The following is a 19393-nucleotide window of genomic DNA, read 5'->3' as shown; positions in this document are numbered from 1 at the left end:
GCATTTCCTTTGTCTCTTCCAAGAACCCAAAGAAATTTCCGTTGGTGTAGCAAAATTCTCCTTCTCACAACTTACACACACCTATCAGATCACACCCGCACTGAGAACACCCAGAGAAACAAAAAGTAAAAAGGGAAAAAATGAATAAAGTCGGGCAAACTAAAACCGGCTTTAAAACAGATAGAAACTAATCACGTCGTATCTTAAGGGGGCCGGCTGGAACCCTTATATATGGGGGTATTGGGCAAAAAATGCAATGTCATGAAAAAATTCATGGAGCTTCATATGGCAATTGAGAATACGTATACAAAATATTTCGTCAAAATTCCTCTACTTTCGTAGTTACAGGGTAATTAGTAAACATAACTCAATAAGCCTAAAACATTCATCCATACAAGAAAATGCAATATTTCTTCTGTTATTGTCAATTTTGATCATTATTGTCAAAGAAATTGTGAGAAATGGCATCTGTAGTGATTCCGTGAGTCGCAGAGGGGATTCGAGGAGTATCCCATGATTCAGTGCGAGCACATACCTCAAGTAGTCTACCCGTTCTAATTTCTTCTCTGACATTCGCTTGCTTTTACATGTGTTTATCTATGTTTCGGCAAGAATTTCATCACGCCAATGAGGAAAAGACAAGGAAAACATCTCGCTAACATAAAGACGAAGAAAATTCGCTATAATATGATTACAGAATATCATAATATATGCAATTTGTTCCGATACGTAATACAAACCATCGGTCCTTTAACAATAGGAAGTAGCTAGCGGCAGCTGGAACGGTCGTAAGCTTCGAACAAGGGGAGAACGGTAGTTAACTGCTTGTCCGACAGTCGCGCGGTAAACAAATCACTTTTGCTTTCGGCCGCGGGTGTGAAGGACGTGTTCGTCATCGCTCTCTGCCCGCTTCATCGTCGTATGCTTTGTTTATATTGTGTTTTCTACTAATGGTTTGTTTGACTTGAAAATGAAACTGTAAGTACACTGTTTTCATTTTCATTACTTAATTATGAACCAACATGGAGCTATCGCCGTAGATGCGGCGATTTCCTCTCTTTTCATGAATTGAACCTCGAATTATGTCTCGGTGCCGAGGGCGGGCACGCTCGCGCCGAGTCATGTATTTTGGGCGAAAGTGTGTAATTGAAAATGTAAGTACTCTTTTCATTATATTTTTGCCCTGTGCGTTCGTTACCGAGAGTGTGATTGCGCTCGACACGAGCCTTTTATTTTGTATAATAGAATGCAATGAAAGTGGATTCGCAATTGCAATATTCTTTTCATTTTCATTTATTTATTTGCATGAATTTATTTTGGATCAATTTTCGTTCTTACCCGGGAATTGATCCTTACGATTATTTTATGTGAAAGTGAAATCGCAAGTGCAGTATTCTGTTTCATTTTCATATATATTTTTTATGATAGCATCATATTATTTGGATCAAGTTTCCGTTCTTACCCGGGAATTGATCTTTTCCTTCTTTAAGTTCTATGAAGTGAATCGCAAGGGCAGTATTCTGTTTTCATTTTCATATTACTTTCACTGCTGTGCTGGGGTAGGGGAAGCGAAGGTCTGCCAGGAAGTCGTCGGAAAGCTCTCCCGCGACTCCCTTGGTATCCGATTCTTCGTCTTCCTTCCTGCCCCCGCTCAGCTTCTTCGTTGTATTTTGTATTTGGGGTCTTCCTTGCGTTCGGGGTGGGGCATGCCTTCCCCCCGTGCGTGAGGGAACCCCTCTTACTAATCTATCTATGTTACCGCAGGTGCTACATCCGTGGGAGACGACCTTGGACAGGTATGGACCACCGCGGCGGCAGGGCGTGCCTAGCATCCACGGGCTGCTGCAGCGTCTAGCGAGGTCTGGGGCGGTCTCCACTACTACCACGGCCGCTTATGCTGCTCCCCCCCCCTCCTGGTCTACACTCCCCATGCTGTGTCGGTGACGCCGTCTGCCGCTACTAGGGCCGCCGCCGTACCGAGGGGGTGTTGCCGCCGCCGCCTGTTTTCTTCGTGTTGCCTGCCCCAGACTTCCGCTGTTCCAGCAGTCGCCCCTCGCCCCTGGACCGGCCGCCAGTACCCAGGTTCCGCTGGCTGCCGATGATTCTACGAGGCGATCGCTGGGCCTGCCGTACCTGCCGCTGATGTGATTCCCGCTGTTGGCTTGGCTGTCCCTTCTGGGTCTACCGCTCCTGAGCTGGTTGCTGTTCCTGTCGCTCCTGGTTCCTGAGCCTGTCCATGCTGGTCCTGCCCACGGTGTGTCTTCCCCAGTCCCAGGTCCTTCCGGACAGGTGCAGTCGGGCCGTGTTGCTTCGGCAATAGCCCCGGCTCCGGCCTGGATGGAGGACCTGACGACTGTCCTGCGTGAGCTGACGAGGAAGAGGAGAAGAGGAAGCTGTCATCTTCGTCTTCATCGTCTGCTGCTGCCTCTTCCCCTTCGACTTCTAAGGCCCATAAGCCGAAGAAGAAGAAGGCTGCCTTCCCCCCTAAGAAGTCTCCTTCGGGAACTTCTAAGGGCCCGTCCCACCCCGGTGGGACGGGGGGGTCCTTCTGCTGGTCCTCCTGCTCCTTCGGGAGCGGGGCCCGTCTCCCCTTCCGTAAGGAAGAGATAGACGGGGACCAGAGGAGTATCGGTTAGCTGGTACTTCCTCGCCTGGTGCTAGCGGCGATGCGCTACGCCAGGTTCTGTCTCGGTCTCTCGTTTCGCGAGAGATCCCGAGTGTACGTTCTCCCTCGGGAGACCGTGCAGCCAAGTTTCGGCGCCAGAGTTCGCTCGGCGCCAAGACGCGGCACGGAGCAGAAGGTGGGTGAGAGACGCTCAGGTGACTCTTGCCAGGCCAGCGGCCGCTCTTGCAGCGACCAGCTGGTAACCCGGGTTTTTTTTTTTCCCCCTAAGAAGGCTCCTTCGGGACCTTCTAAGGGCCCGTCTCGCTCTGGCGATTCGGGGAGCTCTTTCTGTTGGTCCTCCTGCTCCCTCGGGAACAGGGCCCGTCTTTTCTTCTACCAAGGAGAAGAAGACGGGGACCAGAGGATACCAGCTTCGGCTGGCACTTCCTCGCCTGGTTCTAGCGGTTCTGCCGCTAAACCAGGATCCCGCCTCGGCTTCTCGTTAGCGAGAAGTACCGAGTGGACGGTCTCCCGCGGGAGACCGTCCAGCCAAAGTCTTGACACCCGAGCTCGCTCGCCGCCAAGACCGAAGCGCGGAGCAGAAGACTGGCGAGTGTCGTGCAGACGACTCTCGCCAGGCCAGTGGACGCCTCTCAAGCACGACCAGCTGGCTGCTCGGGTTGACGTGACGGTCGCTGACCAGCCACGGGTTGAGGCGAGGAAGGGGTCCCGCGGCCGTCGGTACCAGCCACGGCTGGTACCAGCGGCTCGACGCGCCGAGAGGACGCTCGCCGGTCTCACCGCGACAGCGAGCCTAGCAGGTCACCTGACGCCGCTCCCATCGGGACCGGGCGGAGACGGTAACCAGCAACAGCTCCGCCTGACGCTAGAGATCAGCGTCGACGTTCTCAGAGGCCGAGCCTCTCGCCCCAGGCGAGCGGCAAGGCTAGGCCTGCTGCTCGATTGCCACCGCGGGTTGACGATCAGCAGCAGCCCTCCAAGCACGCTGGTCCTGCCAGCGAGCTAGGGGGGAGCGTCAGGTCTGCCTCTCCTGTACCTTCAACCTCCTCGGGCTACACCGGGAGGAGCGAGGTACCTATGAGTGATCGCGAGAGGTGCGCCGCTCGCGATCCCGCTATGACGCCGTATGGACCAGGCACGGTTCTAGGACCGACCAGGACATACGCGCAAGTAGCTGGAGGCGACCGTCAGGGGTCTGCCGCTGTTCCTCTTTCTGAAGGAGGAGTATCTCAGGATCTGTTCTTGTTGGAGGGACTGGACGTCCTACTCCGCAAGACGCGGTTACTCCCTAGATACAGAGGAATTTGCAGAAGTCATTAAGCTGATTCGTCAGCATAATGACCTTGCGGAAGGATTGCCGCTACCCACCAGCAGAGCCCACGTCTCTGCTCGAGTCGTTTTGTGGGGCCCGAGAGGGAACCCAAACCGACGGTGGGTCTGCCGCGATCGGAGCTTGCCGATTCTGTCTCGAACCAGAGTCTCTCGTCTCCGGACAAGAAGGCTCTCTCAGTTTCTGGCCGGTCGATCAAGCTACTTCCACCTCCTCTACTGCGACAGCGGCGTTAGTACGTGTCTTCGGACACCGTATTTAAATACTCCTTCGGTCCTCCTGAGAGGTTTCGACCTCGACGAGGACTGGAATGAGTCGGAGGATGGTATCGGCTCTCTCCTGTCAGGTGTCGATCAGCCCCACCCAGACGACGTTCACAGTGGCGGCAGACCCTTACCTACAGTGAGAGTTCGTAACCCTCCGCGGGAAAACGTTTTCTCCTGACGATACATTTTCCCAGACTCTGAGAGGCCATCGCCGCAAGGCGATGGCTGCTCCTACTCTTCTCCAACTGCTAGTTCCACTGGGAAGGCGAGCGAGTATCCAATTCCTCCCCCATTCCCTCTCTCCTTACGGCTACGAGGGAAAGGGGAGGGATCTTACAGAGATTTCTTTGTAGGATCCCACGTTCGGGACTGCGCTACCGGGGGGACCTTCGGGTCCTACCTGACGTAAGCCCCGGTCGTTGAGGAGGAATCCTGCCCCATTCTCGATTTCTACGGGAATCGAGAGGACCACCAGCCGATATCGTTTGACGAATTCGGTGGGGGTTTCGCAGACTGCTTAGAATTCTACGGAATTTCTAGCGCATTCAGAGTGTTCGAGTTTTTTACGATCTTCAAACACTTACGCGAGACCACGGTCCAAAGTGAGCGAGACGAGAATCCCCGATATGTTACACGATAATCGGGAACCTCGCCTATGCTCGAATTCCTGGAATTTCTAGCATTGGGAAGAAGACTGCTGCTGAAAGAAACTATCTCACAGTAGGCGACCAACCTGGAATAGAGGAGATCGGACGGGAATATCCAGTTTGGCTTGAACTATCGTCTTAGTATTCTGTTCACCATTGAAGCTTTCCTTCGAGGAAGACTTCTCCTTCACTCTCTTTGATAGAGAACGAAGGTGGTCGATCTCCAATCCTTATTTTGTTTTCTTGAAGGAAAGAATTTAGGATGGAGATCGTTGTTCAGAATCCTACAAATATACTACGTATATTAACCTCGCGACATGATTCTACTAAGTCAGTGAATTGTCCGAGGGGTAGGCGCATATCCTAGTTAATCTACGGATTGCGACTTATAAGAGAAGTATTCTAATTGAACTGCAACTCGGGGTTGCCTGCAACCTCCCAGGAGTTTTCAGTTTCAATTTTATATACTTATGGTTTTGTCACGACAACACCATTTCAACTTTTATATTTACCGAAATTCGTTTCGCCTAAATATAATTGCCCGAGCATATCATTTTATGCTTGGTAGTTCTAGCCGAACGCATTCCTTCGTGGAATAATGGATTACCTTGCAACTCAGGATGACGAGTCAGCGAGAGCTCAGGCTCAACTACTGCGTATTGAACTGCCTGATAGCAGCTCAGTATCAGGTGGTGCCTCCGAGATTCACGGTCATGTATGTCTCTCTCTCCCCTGCTTTGATTGACTACCGAACCGTATCTCTGCCCAACAATCATGGACTTAGGTCTCTGATTAACGGGGATTCTCGCAATAATGAAGGACCATCTACTGCTGTGACGCTAGATTCCATCGCCTTCGACATTGCGAGAATTTTCAACAGAGATATCTCTTGGACTCTTTCATCTTTCTGTTTACCGCACGGTAACAGAAGTCTGTACAAGTCCCTCCCGCTGCATCGCACTGCGATAATGCGAATGATTTTGCAGACATCTGAGTTTGTCTTCAAAATATCTCGTATTCGTAGGTGTACAATTGTTCTATTGTTCAACCCGAATTACAAGATGTGTCAGAAGACATCGCCACTCTCCGACCTGACAGCTCTACTTCCAAATGTTCAGCCATGAGAAGTAGTTCTTCAGGCGGCTTTCCCCTGTGTTTTCATTACTGAAGAACGCCCTGCTTTCATTGCAACTACGACTTCTCACCGGACAGCAATGAAATAGCGGTTAGCGTTTTCAGTCATTTGTAAGCACAGGTTATGAATCTTGAGATCCTTCTCTCGATTCATCTGTGAAGACGTAGGTTGCATTCAATATCTACCTTCGTCTTCAACGGTACATAGTGTTGTTTCTCCTTAGCTGAGATTCAACAACCATGAGATGTTTTACCTTCAGGGACCGTCGGGTCGTCTCTAGAAGGCAATTGACTTTCGCCTGTTGGGCACATGCCTTAAGAGAATCATCACCTCGCTGTCCGGCATTGGTGACAAACAAATACATTATTTGTTTGGTCTCTCGGCATAACCCTTTAAAGGCGAAGGTCACGTGACTTACTCGGATGCTTTGACAACTTGCCTCCTACCGAACGCAGTCAGTCGGCAGCTGTCAGAGCGCCCGAGTCAGTTACGAACTCGCTGTGACTTAGTTCGGTTGTTACAAAGCAACCATTACTTCGTTTTAATAGCTTGTCACAGTACCCATACCATTGACACCCACCATGGAGTGTCGATGTCCTATCCCACTACCGAGAACTTCGCTGCATGGGGATAGGAGGATGCGAGAGACTTCGTTGCTAACGGACAGACCAGTATGGGTACTGGACATCACCGAAGTAGAGAAGAGGGATAGGTCATGCGACTATTTCCTTCTTTTCCTCTGAGGAACTGCATGACTTCTCCTGCGAAGTCAAGCATCCAGGGGATGGGGATCCGTGACGCTCGATTTCGTACCGAACTTCATAGCGAAGACTCAGAACCCTTCGGTCCCTGACGATTGGTTCGAGTCGTTCACAATCCCCTCCCTAATGGACTTCACCGCCTTCGATGCGAAGGAGATGCTGCCTTGTCCGCAAGAACTTCTCCTTGGCGCAGGTACTGAAGGCAGGGGTCTGGTCCAACCAGACCACATGCCCTTCCTTCTACCTTCGGGATATTGCCCACAGGTCCTTGGCTCTTTTTTCCTTGGGACCCGTGGTGGCTGCTCAACACGTTGTGTAGCGAACCCAGGACCCTCGCAGGCTGAACAGCATCGAGTCCTGGTGTGACCTTAAGAATGGATGAGTGAATGAGTGTGACTGGCTCCTCTTCCCATCTTTTTCTTCCCCTGTACCTGTGGTTAGAGGGGACACGGTCGTCACCCTGCTGGATAAGGACAAGATGCAGGTGAGCTACTCAACAGAGCCCCATCCTAATCCCTTTCACTAGGGATAGGAGCGTATATCCACCACTTCCTCCAACAAGGGGGAGGAAGTGGATGCCAGCTTGAGACAACCCATACTTTATGTTGCCTCTTGCAAACAAGAACAAGTTCTTGCTTGCTGGTACGAAGAGATACGCTTGCCTCTCTCTTAGTACTCGGCCCAGAGGTCTGACCATTGATCCTGCAGTGCACACCCCGATCAATCGGACAGAGGCTTGGATCCCTCCCTCGCTCTTACGACCAGGGAGGCATTCCAGGGATGGACGAACACCAGTCTGTTCATCAAAAGACTCAGATTCCTCCCACCAAGAAGTGAGTCTTCCTATTGTTAAAGGACTGATGGTTTGTATTACGTATCGGAACAAATGACAATTTGTCGAAAATTGCATTTTTCCTAACTATACAAACCTGAGGTCCTTTACATATAGTCCCTCCTCATGCCACCCCTCACTCTGCGTATTTTGCATGGGCCAAAAGCAAAAGTGATTTGTTTACCTCCCAGTCGCGCGGCGCGTGACTGTCGGACAAGCAGTTAACTACCGTTCTCCCCTTGTTCGAAGCTTACGACCGTTCCAGCTGCCGCTAGCTACTTCCTATTGTTAAAGGACCTCAGGTTTGTATAGTTAGGAAAAATGCAATTTTCGACAAATTGTCATATTAGCGTAGTTAGTGAAGAGAGAGAAAGGGAGGGTTGCGTAGTAAGTAAACGCCCCCATCTTGCCTGAAGCACACGTCACACTGTCCCCCAGGCTACGATCTTTGAGCAAAGGATCTTAATTTATGATAAATAACATAATTTTGGTTTATTAATACCCAAAAAGGAATATGAAATCCATAATAACCATGATTTTATTAACATTGTCTTTTATAAAAAGGGAGAGTACAACTTCAATTTCACCTCTTGACATTCTCTTGCATTTACGTTTGCTTATCTTTGTTTCGGCAAGAATTTCATCATGCCAAAACGGAAAATACTAGGCAAACATCTAGCTAACATAAAGAAGAAGAAAATTCGCTGTAATAAGCCGATTTAGTGAAGGAGAGAGAGAGAGTTGCGTAGGAAGGAGTGCCCCGTCTTGCTTGATGCAGTGCCCCAGGCTACGATATATGAGCAAAGGGATCATCATTTATGATTAAATTATGATAAATAAAATAGTTTTGGTTTATTAATACACAAGAAAGAAATATACATTCATAATAATCATTGTTTATTAACATTCTCGTTATTAAAATACGAAGAAAAACTTTGAACGCCTGTATCTCAAAACTATAGTTATTGACCTTCAAAATCTATCTTCTCACTTAGTTTTAAAGCTATAACATTGGAATTTGGTATATAACTCAGAAAGACAAGAACAATCAAATGAAGCCCTTTTTCCAATTTTTGTTTCGTCTTTTTTTTTTATAAATTTTGTTTTCCTAATTTATAGGGTTTATTTTTTTACCATAATGAAAAATTCATATCTAGCAAAAAATGACTTTTAGAAAAAAAAGTCCTCATTCGATTGGAGGTCTACATCAGGTCTATATATGGTAGTAATCCCAGGTCTTAATATTAAATATCAAGGGAGGAGATAGAATTTGGGAAATGGTTATTTTCGGGATAAATTGCCCTGGCGTCACAAAACCGAAGGTCAGAGGCGAAAATCATATGCGGTTTGGAGATGTCCCAAGTCACCTTATTAAGTGGTATGAATATCAAAGTCCTGTCCTTAAAAAATGGCATTAGCCAGCCGGCCCCCTTAAAGGCGGTAGGAAAATAACTGTCGGGTCACGGGACGCCAAGGGAATTCTGGGTACTACATACGCCGTGACCTGGTATAGATACCAATAGTCCCTGGATCTCACAAGTTTATTATTAATTCTTCCGGTTTCCAGCTTAGCGCTAGTATTATCCTAATGTTAAGACCGAAGGTTTGTTAGTTATGAAACATACAAAGTGGTTACAAATTTGTCATATTTTTTAACTTTACCAGATTTATCCTAATGTTAAGACCTCAGGTTTGTTAGTTATGAAAAATACAAATTGATTAAAAATTTGTCATATTTTTATCTTTATAGGGACTCCAAGTATATGCATGGACAAAAATGCAATTCAAGTTCTTTTAAAGGTAATAAATTACCTCAGAGCCCAGACACCAGCTGTAGGTTTTACAAAAAGGTATGTATCATCATGTAGATTAAATGTTATTTAGAAAACCTTGTCATAAAACTATTGCTTTTTTAATCCCCTCACTATTTATAGAACCTGACATTGTGTATTACAAAATCATTACTTTTGTACTTACACTGAATCTTTTCTTGTGAATGGTTTTCATAAGTAACCATTTTTCTTTGTCATCAAGGATGTAGATGAAAATTTTTTTTATATCTACATTACTGTCTCATATCACTTACATTTTTCACTTATAATAGTTATAGTTGATTATACGATGGATTCTGGAATTAACAAATAGCTTAAACTAAAGTTCTCATGATATTAGTACACTGAAGTTGGGTTAGTCATGCACATCATTAGGCAGTGTTGGAATTCCAGTAACTCGAAAGGGCAGATTGGCCTATGCTTTCCCTTAACAGTAAAGTGTCAAATTATGGGGATTCCCTAAGGATTGACATTAAACTCACATAAAATTGAATGTAGAACTTACCTTATTCAAAATTGATGTTGTCTAACAACCTTGAGGGTACCAGTCTCGGCTTCTTTGAAGTCAGCGGAGGATCACGTTAATCGGTTGCTCTCGGTCCTGATCTTATTGTTTTCATCTGATACAGTAAATCAGAGACGTGGGACAAAACACATATAGTTATGGTTTGTAGATAGAATCTCGACTTTCCAAAGAAAGATCCTTTCCAAGCTGATACCTTCTTTCAGCACTGACAATTCACACAGCGCCACATGTACGTAGATCAGTTGTCCAGTTCTCTGGTTGATTCCATCTTGGAGGAATCATCTGTTTCTGGCTTTGCATGTGGTACACAAGCAGGAATAATCTCCAAGTAACCCTCGCTTGTACAATCACTTTGTAAATTCATCCATATTATGGAGAAATTGAAGTAAAATGATAAGATAGAGATGACTGTAAGTACTAAACTCTTCATCTGCAGACATTCGATTTAGGAACAAAGTACATACTCTCCATCAAAAGACTCTCCATCCTGGCAGCTAAACACGGAAAGAAATCGTGATTTTAAGTCGGGGCAACCTGGCATACGACCAACTTAACTACGGGATCGGGGTGCTGTGCCGCATCATTCACGTCAACTGGGTACTCACAGTCACCTCTCAATTAATGTGTTTAACATGTTTTCGATTTAATGTGAGCTAGAAAATATTTTTTTAAATTTTATAAAACATGAAAATTTATATTTAACGAGAACTGGCGCCCGAGCGTTGTTTTCAAATCACCTGAATATCAGCATCATCTAGCGGAAGCAGGCGGACTCACTGAGCAGTTGTGCCCAGGCGAATGATTCTAACTTAATGAGAAGTGCAACTGTAGCAAAAAAGGTGATGGTGATTTAAATTGCTACACTGTGATGCTAGAGAACTGGAAGAAAGCAACACAGACCAAACTGGAGCAATTTTCCAAGAAAAACCCAAGATCACAGGAAGAAAAAAAACAAGATTAAGAAACAGAAGAAGACAAGTGAGCGGGGAAGAAGATGAGCAAGGGGGTGAGGAGGGACAACCAATGTGTAGGGTGGTGTGCGCTGCAGACGATGGCCGTCAACATGAGCAAAGACATAGCACAGTGCACTGTATGTATTTATTAATAGAGCGAAAGAATTTGTGTACTGTATTTACTAATGAAGCAAAAGACTTTGTTTATTTATTAATAAAGCAAAAGATTTTGTTCTGTTTTTCTTTTTTGTCTGGCCTACATAGTATTATATATTAATAATGCAACACAGAGTTCCCCAAGTCCAGGAACGTAACCCCCCTTATTACCGTTATTTCTTATGGGAAGGATGTTTAAAAAACCCATTTTTAGTAAATGCGTGCTTTCCAGGAACGTAACTCTCGCATTAATTGAGAGGTAACTGTACTTAGAAAAAGTTATGTTCCACAGAAAAATTTGCCAGATGGCAAATTAGTGTAATTTGGTCGGTAAATGACTTTGGATAGATTTCAGCATGCTGAACAACTTTTATTCTTTTGCAGTTTGTCATTTGGAGTCATAATTTAGGAGCTGTAGGCACATCCCGAGGATATTCACTTATCCTGAGGTTCCTTACATGTCCCTAAAACCTCAGGGATTGGATCTTTTGAATCATCTTAAGGAATCTTACTATCTCCGGACTTCTCTGGTTTTCCAGTGCTACAGATGTCCTTCTTTTGGCTTATGTGTATCGAGATGATTGCATAAGCAAAAAAGCAAACCCTGTTGCAAAAAATAAAATGTAGCACCAAGCCACTTCCCTCTATGTCTCTAATGAATTACAGTAATACCCCGAACTTAAGTAATTCAAGTTGCATGAATTCGCAATAGCTCAAACTTTTTATTGGAACCTAACTAATTATCATATGCGAGTTCTTCACAATAGCGCGAACATTTGCGAATCCTCCAGAAACACTGCAAAACCCTGCAAAAGTGTTATGTTTAATTTATTATGTAAATTTTTAAGTTTTAAAGCCTTTTTGTATAAAAAATGTATTGTTTTTATTTTTGTTCATGCATAAATATGAAACAAAGCTAATTACAGCACCTACAGTTAGTGCATATACGTACTTTTACAAAATGTGATACCCATTCACAAAGTTACTGCACTTTTCGAAGATGATATCCCTTAAAAAAATTTGCTTAATTTCTGAAGTACGTAGTAGTATACTAATTTAAATGTTCATGCTTTTAAGTGTAAAATCAGTATGGAGAATCTGTGTATACTATTTATATTTTTGAAAATATATACAAGCAGTATGTAATTCACAGTTTGTCACTATATAAGACCTTCGTGATCAACTAGTAAAACATAGAGACATAACACAGTAGTAGTTGTTCTGTAAAAATTACTATCAACCTTGGAGAAAAATACTGGTACAATCTGTATGTACTTTGTTACGTAATTACAGCACATACAGATATAATGTACTTTTAGAAGATGTGATCCCTTTTGCACTTTTTAAAGGTTATACCCCTCTAGGGTTTTTGCCTCACATGATGTATGTATTTCTCTCTCTCTCTCTCTCATAGTTAGCCCTCACACTAGTACATGATTTTAAATTGATTGAAAATTACCTTCACCCTCAGCAAACATTAGGTATGTACATACATGTTTTCTTTATTTCATTGAATTGTGTACCTACCTTCCTTATAACAGACTTATGAAGTTTTCCCAGTGATGCAAAGAAAACTTCTTTTACTCTGAGGGAAAAAGAAAATGGCATTCCAATAATTAGGGGTAATGTTAGTATACGTACAAAAATTGATACGTATGTACGTAGTAGTTCCTGTAACTTCTTATGCTAACCAGTTATTTCTTTTTTAAGGGTAATGTACTAAACTAACTTTTAAATCAAATTACAGTAACTTTAATTTCATTTAAAAGTTAGTTTAATACTTAGGGAGCATGATTAGGGTCATATTTAGTGTTCAAACTCTAGAAGTAAGCATTTATTAGCATTTTTAGAGTGTGCAAAACTTACGCAAAACTTTTTTGGTTATCATGGTTTCTTCCCAGAACACAACAAATAATGTATCAATAAAATACATGGGTTCTCGTGTGACATCAATCCTAAGTCACCTTCAGGAGATCTTACGAGTCACTGTCAATTTGGGAATTTTTAGCCACTCTATCTTTCCCATCTAAATTGAGATTTTTACATAATTTAAAGTAATTGGTTTGTTGTGAAACAAACAATAATTTAGACAGTTTTCAAACAAACCTTTGCCTTATAAAGAAAGTTTCAGCTTATGTATCTGACAGAATGGATATAATGACTAATAGCTGCTTCAAACTCAAGGAACTACCCACTCATGCATTGCTACTTACTGACATTATCAAGGAACTGAAGCTTCCATCCAGTATGAGTTTTTGTGTATGAAAGGGCTAATTATAAGTTTAAGGTTTGTATGGAAATTTAAAAAAAAATATATGTTGATAGATCATATCCGTTTTTAAAACATGTTTTAATTGGTAACATTGTATGTATTACAGTCAAAGATGCACTCCATGGGATAGAAACCTCTGGCTGAAAGTAAATTACTTGGAAGTTGCCCAAGCAGCATATTACTGTGGTGCATACTTTTCAGCACTTCTGTTTCTAGAAATTCATTGTAAGTAATTTTTGTTTTCATTACGGCAGTAAGCTTAGACATTTAGGTCTTGTTTATTGGTGAAGCCATTGTAAAATTGTTGTGGTTTTTACATTTTCAAGATAGTAGATTTGTTTGAATTGGATGTAATTTTTTGTGAAATAATTGTATTAACATAATTTCCTTAGAGGAAATGGGCAAGAATATAAGCCCATTTGCCTGTGGACCAAGGTAAAAGATTTTGGGTTATGTCATATTAGGTATTATTATATAGTTGATCTCAGTGCAGCATTTACTTATTGAGTGCCCAAATTGGACCCAACAAAGATAAATTTATTTACGGAATTCAAAAATGAAAAGTATTCTTGCTGAAAGCAAAGATTTTTCAGTTAACAACATAAATTTTTAAAATAAGGTAGGTTTCTTAAGGGGGCCGGCCAGAACCCTTATATATGGGGGTATAGGGGAAAAAATGCAGTCATGAAAAAATTCATGGAGCTTCATATGGCATTTGAGAATACGTATACAAAATATTTCGTCAAAATCCCTCTTAGTTTCGTAGTTACAGGGTAATTAGTTAACGTAACTCAATAAGCCAAAACATTGATCCATACATGAAAATGCAATATTTCTTCTATTATCGTAAATTTTGATAATTATTGTCAAAGAAATTGGGAGAAATGGCATCTGTAGACAATCCCCGAGTCGAGAAGGGAGACTTCACTTCAGTCAGCTACAACTTACAAGTCCAACCATCAGTGCGAGCACAAACTTCAAGTAGTCTACACGTTCGATTTCACCTCTGACATTCGCTTGCTTTTACGTATGTTTATGTATGTTTCGGCAAGAATTTCATCCGGCCAATGAGGAAAAGACTAGGAAAACATCTCGCTAACATACAGACGAAGAAAAATTGCTCAAGTATTATTACAGAATATCATAATATACGCGTAGTTAGTGAAGAGAGAGGGGAGGGTTGCGTAGTAACGGCCCCGTCTTGCCTGACAGCACACGTCACACTGTGCCCAAGGCTACGATCTTTGAGCAAAGAAATCTTCATTTATGATAAATAACATAGTTTTGGTTTTTTAATACCCAAATTGGCATATGAAATTCATAATAATCATGATTTATTAAATTGTCTTTGTAAAAAGAGCGTACACCTTCGAGTTTCACCTCTGACATTCTCTTGCATTTAAGTTTGTTTATCTTTGTTTCGGCAAGAATTTCATCATGCCAAAGAGGAAAATACAAGGAAAACGTCTCACTAACGTACTGAAGAAGAAAATTCGCTGTATTAAGCCGAGTTAGTGAAGGGGAGAGAGAGAATTGCGTAGGAAGGAGTGCCCCATCTTGCTCAAGCAGTGCCCCAGACTACGATATATGAGCAAAGGGATCATCATCTATGAAAATTAATTATGAATAAATTAAAATAAAGTTTTAGGTTTTTGGTTTTTATTAATACAACAAAAAGAATATACATTCATAATAATCATTATTTATTAACATTGTCTTTATAGAAATACGAAGGAAAACTTTGAACGCCCGTATCTCAAAACTATACTTATTGACCTTCAAAATCTATCTTCTCACTTAGTTTTAAAGCTATAACATTGGAATTTGGTATATAACTCAGAAAGACATAGAACAATCAAATGGAGCCCTTTTTTCCAATTTTGTTTCGTCTTTTTTTTTTCTAAATTTTTTTCTCCTGATTTATAGGGTTTATTTTTTTACCATATTGAAAAATTCATATCTAGCAAAAAAAATTACTTTTAGAAAAAAAAACTCCTCATTCGAGTGGAGGTCTACATCATTATATGGTAGTAATCCCAGGTCTTAATATTAAATATCAAGGGAGGAGATAGAATTTGAAAAATGGTTATTTTCGGGATAAATTACCCGGCGTCACAAAACCGAAGGTCAGAGGCGAAAATCATATGCGGTTTGGAAATGTCCCAAGTTACCTTATTAAGTGGTATGAATATCAAAGTCCTGTCCTTAATAAATGGCATTAGCCGGCCGGCCCCCTTAAATAAAGTATATTTTTTTCTTCTTCTTCTTCTCCTTCTCAGGATTAATCCCTGAGAACCAGCCCAAGAAGAGTACTTGAGACTCAGAGGTCTGGAAAAACTAAGCCCTATTGATAATAATAATATATAGTTGAACTTATTAAAAAAAAAGATGAAGAAGAAGAAGCATCTCACAGTTTCTTTGAGGAATTTTTTCCAAGACTTAATATTTATTGTTGGTTGTAATTTTAAGTTCCAAGGATTGTTGTTCTTATGATATACAATCTGACACATTTTAGGTAGAGAATATCTAATATGAGAATGTTGTTACAAGATTAGCTGTGTAGTGTGTAAGTCAGATAGTATGGGTCTGCAAAGTGCCCAGCTTGTAAGCTTATGCTTGACCTTTCAACTGTCATGTGAAATGCTTCTGCTTTCACCTCCTTTTGGATGTACATATCATTTTTTCCTTGTTTTTACTTAGGAAAAATACAAATTGGCTAAAAATTTATCATTTTTCTCAGTTGGAGAATCAACCAGAGCTATGTAGATGTGAGGGTCTGGTATATTTGTGGCTGTTTCAAACTTCTGTTTAAGTAGGCCTATAGAAGTTATGTTTACAATGTTGAATTGAAAGTCAGTGCTTGTTCTTCCTCATGTGAGGAGTGTATGGGTCGGGCTTCTCACTGGGAAAGGAATTTGAGGGGATGGAAAAGGACTGATATTAGCCTTCTGCACATGTGGGAGCAAATTCCTAGTCCTCCAGCAGCAGTAGCCTTTGATTCTTTTTTTCTTTCTTGGCTGTAATTTCATGATTTGCATTTGATGACTTAGTGTTAATTTGCATTTGATATTTTTTATTGTAATTGCAGTTTTGGTATTGCCCCCGTTTGATTTCCTTGGAGATTTACCCTGTGTTTATCATATGTACTTTTTCTGTCAATAATTTTAAGTCCTGTAGTACTTACCCTCAGGTAAGGATCCTCAATTTAAGGGTCCTTTGTTTAGGAACCAACCATGTTTTCCATATTTGAAATGGTATAGTGTGTAAAGATTGGTTATCTGTTGTCAGTGAGTTTTAAGACTTGGCTTTTTCCCTTGTCATTATGACCACAGCAGTCAAGTCTGGAGTATTTCCTGTTAAAGCTTCTCCCTCTACTAGACTTCCTCTTAATGGCAAGGTATTGTTAATGTAAGCTGTCTTCCCACCTGAGGTTTCTTCTGACCTCAGATAACTGTTATCCTATGTTCATAGGCAGAACAAACCGTCTGTCTTAACAATAGGATAATCTTTTACCGTCAGCTTGAAACCGGTTAAAAACAATAAAAGATCGTAAAGCAAGAAATGTGTGGCATCTGGCAACCCATATGTATACGAGGTGGAAGCTGGTCACCGACCTAGCTTGGGACCTCATGAAACATCAGTCTTTCTTTGACTGCCTTGGAGAGAGCTGTGTTGCTCTCTCCTTGCCAAGCCGGTCGCTTTGTTTGCCTGTTATTTCTTTGCATTTTAGAATATATGTGTGTCTGTCCTTTGATCATGGATTCCTCCAAGAGTTCCAAGCCCCCGTTAACGTGTCGGGAGTTCAGGGATTTCCATGTTCCAGGTTTTGGCTTCTGTTACAGATCCCCATTCAACTTGCGGTAGGTGCTGTGCAAATTTTTATGTTATCTCTAATCCCTGCCTGGGATGTCGTTCTTGGCCTATATTTCAGTGGAAGACTTTCTATAAGACGAGGGTGATTATATGTCAGTTTAGTCAGTGTTATTTTATTTTCATATTCCATATTGGTCAAAGGTAGATATTGTTCAGTGTATGGGAAACGTATGTTTGATTTTAGAAAATGTATTAATGTATTCAAGATGTGTTGTGACATCATACATAGAAGACAAGATAGTGGCAGCATGGGGAGAAAAACATAAACAAAGCAGAGGGAGAGAGGCGGCATGGAGTGTTGGTAGGGTAAGAGAGAACTCTCTGTCTTATAGGAATTTATGGGTTGTAAGTCTTGTTGAGGAGGAAAAGGTGACAGAGGCTTTGCCCTATGATGTCTCCTGGTTGAAACTCTGGGATACCTACCAAACACAAAGTCATCCAATCAACCAACTCTTGGAAGAACACTTTTGATGGGTTGACAACCGACCACGATGGTGTCATGGATGATGATGGAAGTTAAGCCACTGCAACAGGTGGAGGAGAGATGTCACCGAAGTGGACATCACAGGCAGAGAAGTATTGAGAATGACATCACGGCATTCAGACTTGTAGCCCACAGTTTTGGTGGCAATGAAGATGGTGAAAAGGCCTTCTACCACCTCCTACAGCAACCGGAGGGCCTCTCCAGGACACGTACACATGACTGATAGCGAAGAATTTATAAGAAAATCTATCACCAAAGGATAGGAAGAGGCTGCGTCAAACTATGCAGTCAGTAGAAGCTATAACGTCTCAGACCCATTTGTGATGTCACACAGCAGATTACTGTTACACAGAGAGAGAGAGAGAGAGAGAGAGAGAGAGAGAGAGAGAGAGAGAGAGAGAGAGAGAGAGAGAGAACATAGCATTTAGTGTGGAAAAACGTTAAAACAAAACAGTACTACATTTATATGACAAAGTTGTACCAAGTTGAACATCATAGGGACATGACAATGCCGTATTGTCAGCAAGCAAGGAGCTCCAATGACAGCAAGGAACACACCGCTGACAGTACTGACTGCTTCCAAAGTGTTTCTCTCTTCACAGCACAAGCACAAATAAAAAATTTGTGAAGTGACATCTCTGTCAGAGGGAAGCAAAGCAGAGGGGCTCCCAAGTTCTGAGCGAACGTCACCGCTGCCAGACTTCCAGACGAGAAGCAGGGCTGACAACTGAAGAGCCTGTAAAGAAACACATAAAACCCATGCTCCTCTTTCACCAAAATGACGGAAAGAGATGAGATGACAATCATGACTGGCCCTACAAGCAGATAGGAAAATGCAATCGTAGACCATTAAAATTCATATTGAAGAAGTGTGGGAATGTACTCCTATGCTAGACAACCAAATCCTAGCATAAAAACCTAATCTGCAACATGAACACCTACGTCTCGAACGTCCCAAAACACAAATTCTGAAAGACTAAAACAATACTACTTTCCCAGAAAATATGTAAGAAGTTAAAATGAAAGATGCATAAAACATTAATGTCAATACAAATGTTTGAAAATTGTCTTCAATATAACATAAATAAAATACTAAAGAACAAAAAGTAGTTGGGCCCTCTCTCCTTGAAGGGGCAATATCCCTTTGGGAGACAGACCAGCATACTCATAATACATGCGATGACGATGCAGGGGAAAAGGCACATCTACTGCAATTTGCATCTGTCCCAAGGAAGGTCACCATGGAAAACAATGATCAGTATGGTCTTGACCTGCCACCTCGATGGCCTTGAGTTCGATTCTCGTGCATTCCACTGAGGGGTTAGATATGTGTATTTCTGGTGATAAAATTTCACTCTCGACGTGATTTGGAAGTCATGTACAGCCGTTGGTCCTGTTGCTGAATAACCACTGGTTCCATGCAATGTAAAAACACAATACAAACAAACAAATAAGGAAAGCCATCTAAAATTATTGACGTCCACAGAACTTCTGGGCTGAATAAATATGAAACAAAGCACGGGCTTCAATTAAAAAAACCGGCTTGGGGGAAGGAGAGCAAACAAAAGACGACTTTCGAAGGCAGTTGAAGAAAGACTGGTGTGTTCATGAAGTTCCAAGCCTGGTTAGTGACCAACATCCACCTTGTATATGCATGAGTTGCCAGATGCCACAGATTCCTTGCTTTACAATCTTTGATT

The 19393-nt window shown here is 42.4% G+C and overlaps 2 protein-coding genes across 2 annotated transcripts in view; one reads left to right on the top strand and one right to left on the bottom strand.

Moving 5' to 3' along the window:
• The window catches only part of LOC135224908 (serine-protein kinase ATM-like), a 93819-nt gene that overhangs the window by 59271 nt on the left and 15155 nt on the right, over nucleotides 1-19393 (top strand). The window contains exons 7-8 of the mRNA XM_064264232.1: nucleotides 9348-9447; nucleotides 13443-13561. Of these exons, the coding sequence (XP_064120302.1) occupies nucleotides 9348-9395 (48 nt within the window). The 3' untranslated portion in view covers nucleotides 9396-9447; nucleotides 13443-13561. The remainder of the gene's footprint in view (nucleotides 1-9347; nucleotides 9448-13442; nucleotides 13562-19393) is intronic.
• Nucleotides 10194-19393, bottom strand: part of LOC135224907 (serine-protein kinase ATM-like) — a 147289-nt gene continuing 138089 nt past the window's right edge. The window contains exon 19 of the mRNA XM_064264231.1: nucleotides 10194-10363. Coding sequence (XP_064120301.1) covers nucleotides 10194-10363 — 170 coding nt within the window. The remainder of the gene's footprint in view (nucleotides 10364-19393) is intronic.

Source organism: Macrobrachium nipponense, chromosome 12 (genome assembly GCF_015104395.2).
Source record: "Macrobrachium nipponense isolate FS-2020 chromosome 12, ASM1510439v2, whole genome shotgun sequence".
Taxonomy (NCBI): Eukaryota; Metazoa; Arthropoda; class Malacostraca; order Decapoda; family Palaemonidae; genus Macrobrachium; species Macrobrachium nipponense.
Note: the sequence above shows the minus strand (reverse complement) of the source record. Positions and strands in the feature narration are given on the sequence as shown.